This window comes from Colletotrichum phormii (genome assembly GCF_030913505.1).
Source record: "Colletotrichum phormii strain CBS 102054 chromosome Unknown BDP81scaffold_33, whole genome shotgun sequence".
Classification (NCBI taxonomy): domain Eukaryota; kingdom Fungi; phylum Ascomycota; class Sordariomycetes; order Glomerellales; family Glomerellaceae; genus Colletotrichum; species Colletotrichum phormii.
The window spans coordinates 296,334-303,606 of NW_026851475.1; the positions used below are offsets into that span (position 1 = coordinate 296,334).

The 7,273-nt window shown below is 52.8% G+C and overlaps 1 protein-coding gene across 1 annotated transcript; it reads left to right on the plus strand.

Moving 5' to 3' along the window:
- Positions 1–2,716: 2,716 nt before the first annotated feature.
- On the plus strand, positions 2,717–3,483 carry BDP81DRAFT_385729 (hydrophobic surface binding protein A-domain-containing protein; the record flags this gene model as incomplete). The annotated part of the gene is made up of 2 exons (XM_060586989.1): positions 2,717–2,967; positions 3,088–3,483. The coding sequence occupies exons 1-2, from the start codon at positions 2,827–2,829 to the stop codon at positions 3,481–3,483; spliced, it is 537 nt and encodes a 178-aa protein (XP_060438774.1). The 5' UTR covers positions 2,717–2,826.
- Between the last annotated feature and the right edge of the window lie 3,790 nt (positions 3,484–7,273).

Sequence of the window (7,273 nt, forward strand, 5' to 3'; positions counted from 1 at the left end):
TTCCAAGGCGTTCCAGTCAAGGAATAACTTCAGTCCAGTCAGTTCCATGACCTTGATCATCCAGTCCATCCAGTCCGGCGTCGGTACTCGCGTTGCCGTGAGGATCTTTTGTGCGATGTCGACAGCAGCGCTATTCTTTTCAACATCGCTAGAGGTCGAAGTCACCAGCTGCAACAGCTGAGATGCCAGTGTGGCGAGGGTCTCGGAGGATTTGCTCATGGCTGAGTCTGTGGTGGAGGTGATGACTTTGAGTCACTGCAATGAGTGTTTGAAAGACTCGATAGGTTTTGGTGGCGAGAGCAGAACGAAGCTCAATGAACTCTTGTTTTAATATATATCTATGTTCTCCATTGTAGAGTTGGCATCTCAATCCAAGGACCGGCTTACATCGAGCGGGGATGAATACACCGAACGAAATCACCGAGGCCCGGGTGGGTCTCGGTCGGCTGATATACGCCCCGCTTTGCCGTTATCCCCGCGCCGAGAGCGGGGCCGAATCCTTCGGCCCTCTGGCAGGGGGCTCGCTGCCCTCCTGGATTCGAGAAACACCCGGGCAACCCACGAAAAGACCGTAGGGCCTCCCCGGAGATTTCCAGCTGTCTTTTTCAGTCGAGACCCTCAGCCTCGCTAGCTCCAGTCAGCTGAACTATGAATCGCATTCCGCGGACGGTTGTCACATCAGCTTACTCAGTCATTTCGTCTCATTCTTTGGCCGCCTTTGCCGCCATTCCGGTGCGGCGAATGATCGCACTCGCATCGGCATCAAGCTCTCGACTCGATGTAGGTAGAGACATGACCTGAGAGCGGCACTACCACGGCTCTGTCTGACAGTCTTCTCGAACAATTCCCGCGTTCCATTCTGTGCAGCGACCCTGAAGGGAACGGATAGGCCGTGTTCCCGCGCAGTCTGCAACTCAACACCAAACCCCAAAGCCGCGTTTGCCCATTTGCAAAACCCCCTTTTGCGTCTTGTTCCGCTTCCAGTCGACTCATGAATTGCCAGAAGAGGGAAATGGGTGGGCAAAGGAGGCGACGCATAATCCATCATGCAGGGTCATTGGGCGACAGAGACCGACGGGACCAATCTGTCTCTGTCTTGGCAGTCTCTGCTCTGCTCTTCCGGCTGTCCAGTCGTGTTCCGGTTCGATGTTTGTCAATGAACGGAGGGGCTTTGCGTCGCCGAATATGGGTGGCAGCCGATCATCCGTCACGCCGTGCCAGCTGATTAGGTCGTCTGGGACTAAGACACACGCCAAAATCGGCGACGACATCATCGCCTCCCCAGACGCACGAGGTATGAATGGCCAAGACGATGTCGCGTACTCCCTAGATCAAGAATCTGAGAGCCAAGAGAGGCAATATCCTGGTGGAGATAGAGATGCCATATTAACCTTCGTTTTTCGTGGGGATCGGTAGTTTCCTCATACATCTTACCCGTTTCCCTAGTGGTAAGGTTAAATCTAGTGCCATTTTGGCACAGAGCCGTGAGCCTTGAGTCGTCAACGATCACTTAGTGCTTGGCCTCTTCGTAACCCTTGCAGCGATCTGGTGCCTGACCCCGTTTGAACCTGTTTGGAGGCCACCCCGGTTACACGAAACCCACCAGCCTGGAGAGAGTTTCTCCTCTACATTACCCGAATAGGAAACCCATACATTGGTTCTCGAGTCCTTTGCTGGCTTGTGCGCGGGAGGCTGGGTGATGGACTCTGGGATGATGAATTCTTTGCTGCATTTGATTGCCCAGATCGTCGGCAAGTCCCTGTAAGCCATCGGCGAATGACAGATGTCGTCACGCCTGAGGTTCCTTGACTCTCTGACTCGAAGCGTTGGTGAAGGGGTGTGGTGGTGCATACCAACCCCAAAGGGGTAAGATGGTGAGAAGAAGAAGAAGAAGAAGAAGAAGACAGAGCCTCAACCCTGCGGTCTTCCCCCATCGCCACACAATGTCCGGAGGGAGGTCCTTGGCATAAGAATCTCGACGTCTCCAAACGTCTCACGATTTTCGTGAACAAACGTTGCCGCTCAGGCATGGGGCTCCCTGTACTTGTCCAAAAGGGTAGCTGCAGTCGACCTTGTGAGACGACTTGCACGGCCGAGTTTCGTTTCATCTGAACTCCAACGCTCGCAAGCGCGCACAACTGACTATTCTCCTCCCCACACCAACGGCTCATATAACACAAATTCACACACACCTTGACATGGCGCAATCCTGGATTCGTCAGTACGCACTGGTAGGGGGCGACATAATTGCCAACAAGCCATGGAAGCTAGTGTTGCTCCCCTCAACTCAACAACGACAGCCAAGAAGCTGCAGCTGACTTGGACGTGAAGACTGGGCCCAACGTGGCACGTAATCCTTGCCCTCCTCCACCACAGAAACAAGGGAGGGCTCTCGAACACCCTGAGACGTCCGAAGAAACTGCCCGCAAGCCGTCGTGCCGTCGGTCTGGTGCGATAATAATATCCACACCTCTATGGTTTCTATCGTCTCAGGCTTCGGGGGCTGTGCGTACATTGGGCCTATCTTGGCACAGGGGACTTAGAGTTGCTGCCGAGGTGAATTCGCGAGATGTGCTTTACTGCTTGCCCGTGGCACATGAGGTCAGCGCGCAGCCATCCGGTCACTCATATATCAGCTCGATGGTTCCCGGCTCACAATCGGGGATGAAAAAGCATCCTCATCCATAAAACCTTGTCAGCACAGACTTTTCCAACGCTCTCACTTATATACTCCCGGGTTGGAGACTTGCTGTTGCACATTACCCTATTCTCTAATCATCCTTCGACACCATAACAGATCACTCTGGCTAGTGACTTATTATCAAAATGCAGCTGACCAAGACTCTCCTCTTCGCCCTCGTCGGCACCGCCTTCGCCTCCCCCATCGAGAAGCGCCAACTCTCCGTCATCCAGAGCGCCGTCACCTCCGTCCAGGGAGCTCTCACCAAGCTCAACACCGCCGTCCAGGTACGTTGGTCCGAACATCGGGCATACGGTACCGTTGGGAAGTCTCGGCTTCGATGCGGTCCAGAGATGGGATATGCAGGAACTGTGGTACATCGGACTTGACTAACATGCATTCATCAGGGCGTTGGTAACGATGCTGCATCCGCACAACCCATTCTGGCTGCTTCCACTGAGGTCCAGGACACCCTGACAAAGGCCGCCACCGATATCCAGGGTGCTCAGTCTCTTCAGCTCCAGGAGGCTCTCGGCCTTCAGCAGACCGCCACCGATCTCACCTCTTCCGCAACTACCTTGATTGACAGTCTCGTCTCCAAGAAGTCCAACTTTGACCAGATCGGTGTCTCCAGCGTCGTCCTCCAGAACCTCCAGCAACAGAAGACCGCCTCCGCCAGCCTCGGAACCGCCATCGTCTCCAAAGTTCCCGCTATCGGCCAGGGCATCGCACAGCAGAGCATTGACCAGATCACTGCCGCCCTCGACAAGGGCATCCAGGCCTTCTCCGCTGGTGGTGCGTAGAGCACCCCACCTCCGTCGCGCGCCGTCCCCCGCGCCACCCCCGTTTCCGTCTGTCCGTCCGAGAATATAAACATCATCGAATACTAACAATGGTACTCTTGCTCTTCAGCCAAACCTGCAAGGAACACCACCGCTCCCCCTGCTGCTGCTCCCGCTAAACCCAAGACTCCTGCTGCTGCCCCTGCTGCCCCGAAGACACCTGCCGCTGCTCCCAAGGCCCCCGCTGGGGGTATTGAGGGTCTGCTCGGTGGTCTTCTCGGCGATGCGGGTGGTGCTGGCGGTGCCAACGGCGCCGGAGGCTTGGGTGCCCTCCTCGGAGGTCTCACGGGAGGTGCAGCTGGCGGTGCGGCGGGCGCTGGTGGCGCTGGTGGCGCTGGTGGCGCTGGAGGAATTGGTGCTCTTCTCGGAGGTCTTACTGGTGGCGCGGCTGGAGGTGCGACTGGCGCGAAGGCGAATGTGGTCGATTTTGCAGAAGACGCAGCAGAGGAGGACGAGGAATAAAGGACAGACCGGGATACTCCTTAAAGCTTGTTTAGCATGTAGCAAATCATCATTGAGGCTTTCTTTCTACATCATGGCCGTTGATCAAGCTGAGCCTCGTGAAACTCATGTTTTCATGATTGTGACACTTATTTCACACCTCCAAGGTAGTTTACAGCATCCCTCATGACCCGTCTAGTGTATACTACAAATTGATAGTTTGCTGTATCACAACACCCAGACAGACCACGTCTTGTGACCAGCAAGGTATCTAAGCCAGGGTATCTTATCTTGCTTACTATCTGAACATAGAAACCTTCAACCGCCTCATTCGTAGTGGAGAAACCTGGCATCCAAGGCGGTCTTAGATACCTGACGTGGGCAGAGCATTGCCAGATGCCCCGGATTTGAGCAGTTGATGAAACATATCTAGCGTCGATCTTACGAGAGACCCAGCCGTAAAACCTCACCTCACAGCGGCACAGCCAGGTTTCGTAGATCTCTCCACTTGATTTTGGTTTACGTTCCCTGACAAGAAAAAATCATACCACGCAAGCCTGCCAGGTTCCGGGCCCCCGCGTATTGGTGCACTTGGCGAAACCTTACTTACGCTTGTCGACAGCCTATAGGGCTGTCATGCGCGGCAGGCGAGTCACCCTTTTGAGCTTTTATCTTGTGATGCCGCGGCGGCCGATGGGGATTTGACCACCCCCCCTTGACAGCCCACAACAATTGTTGACAATTCAACACAGAAATAACTCGCCATGTCATGATAACTAAGATATTATGCCGTGCGTCTTCCCCGCATAGCATTCTCGTGACAGAACTTTCCCCGCGTAGGATCAAACCCTCTTTTTAAGATTCCTTGTCTCTATTAAACTCAACGTCACTGCCTGCGTCTACAATGACGTTGCCTAGAATGACATGACAGCCGATCCACCGCGCGCTAGACATGAAGAGGGCGTGTTGCCCAGATCTAGTCTGCGCTTCGGAGGATTGGCGACGCTCCCGTGATCCCTGGCAGGATCATGTTACATGGGTAACCTTGAGGCAAATATTGACAGGGCGGGAGGGCCAGGCCCACCAGTCAACCGTGACGGGACTCTGGGACTCGGGACCGCTGATCTGTTGAGCCAATAGCATCTCAATCCTGGACTCTGAAAGTCTGTTCTTGTCTCCCGTCGTTCCTCTATCATGTCAGCCAACTAGTCCACTTTCGACAACCCCAGAGAGTAGTGTTTGATCCTCGCGATCAACGTCACGGAGTTGGTTATGCTCCTGGAGGCTCAGGAGTTTCAGCGACCGAATCCTACGACGTTCAAGTATAAATGCCCGAGAGAATGTCGAACTACCATGCGTTATCATTGTTATCGGATACCGAACAACGTGTTTGTCACAAGCAGGAACTTTTGCGACCCGAACTTTTGGGCTCGCACAGTGTCACTCGATAACTCCGGAGGATTTTTGTAATGGGTATATTGCCAACCACAAAGATGACTAGCTTGCAGCAGGAAGAACCCAGCTCGGCAAAGGCTAAAGCGCAGATAAAACCTCTGCCCGTAGACGTTTGACCGTATTATTGGGAAAGGAAAAAGTGCGAAAGCCACAAACCTTGCCTGTGACTGAAATGCAGAAACCGAACGAAACGGACAACGAGAAAATGAGAATTGTGCAAGAGGACCGACGCCAAAAGAGAAACCCCCCCCAAAAGAATGAAAGCGGCTGCGGGAGGAAATGCCGGGATGCCCGAAAGACCCAAACCAATAGATTCCTATGCCGAGGAGAGAGGACGACACGCCAGTGGAGTATCAAAATCGCAGAAATTCTAAAGAGCATTAGTGAATGTCAACGAAGATTGGAAAAAGATGCATACACTCAGTCATGCAGCGCCCCAGCAACCTCCTCCTGCGCGGACACGTGATATGCGTGGTGCATGCCTACTATCAGCGCTTCCGCAAGTACAAGGCGCCTTGCCAAGTTACCCAAATCAACTAGTCAAAGTGATGCCATCGCCGCCGTTAATTAGACAATCCTACATCCCTCGATTGACTTGAAATACCTGATTATTTCACTTCTGGCCAATAAGAGGCCGTAGATCAGCTTAGGCCCCAGTTATTCGGGCATCCCTAACTACTAAAACATAACGCTATTACCAACCTCACTGTTACGACCCAACATGCATGACCAAGAACAAGGCCTGCCCCGCAGGCTCGCGGCGGCTACAGCGCACCATATATGCAGAGCACAAGTGATGATGATGATGATGATGTATTTGAACCCTGGTAACAAAAGGACGTGCCGGGCGCTATACCGACATGGTCTATACTAATCTAAACTATGTTATAGGTGTTACGGCCAGCTAGTCGTAGGGGTAGTTTGCAGAAGTTGAGGCTGCGGAACTGGTAACAGTAATCGTAGTCGGGGATAGCTTCAGGGAAGCTATGTCTGTCAATCGTAAGGGTAGGTAAGGCTTCGGTGATCAATCGTAGTCTTGTCAAGGTAGTAGCTGAAAGCGGAGGTTAATCCTGATACGAAGTTAATTGCTGAAGAGCTATGGAAAGTCTGTCCTAGAGTCCGGCTCGAGTCCATCCTATATACAAGTCCTGGTCCTGAACATATCCCTTGTCAATGATCAGTTCCTCTGATCGGGTGAGCGCTCATCGTTCGGCATGAGCGCTCATTGTTCGGCATGAGCGCTCATGGCCCCACCATGGTCGCTCATGGCCCCACCATGGCCGCTCATGTCTTATCTTATCATCACGTGACTTGTACCATAGTTCTTCCGTTCCGTGAGAGGGTGCCTAGTGTCCCTTGTCTCCTGCATATGTGGTGTATTATAACCGCCGCGAGCCTGCGGGGCAGGCCCTGTTCTTGGTCATGCATGTTGGGTCGTAACATAGAGGTCATGGCCTAGACGGGCTATAGATAAAAGGAATACCTCCATCCTATAGAAACACTATATAAAGAGGTTACGGAAGGTTAATTCCCCTTATTTTCATTATAATAATATAAGGGTATTAAGGGCCCGCAAGGTACTAGGCGAGATATCTAGGAATAGCTTCACGCAGCGTAAGTATACGAGGAAGGGCTGCTTAGACTATAACGTACCCTTATGTATCTAAGGGGATTACTGGTACCTCTGGCATACGCAGAATATATAGGCAATAGAGGTACTGTAACCCTATTGGTTAACTTAATAGATTTACAGCTTCTTATTGGCTCTACCCCGCCCTTGGCGAAAATGGCTTCAAGTGGCACTCGATGGGATAGACACACACTCTCTCCCTCTATCTCGCCTACACACCATGGT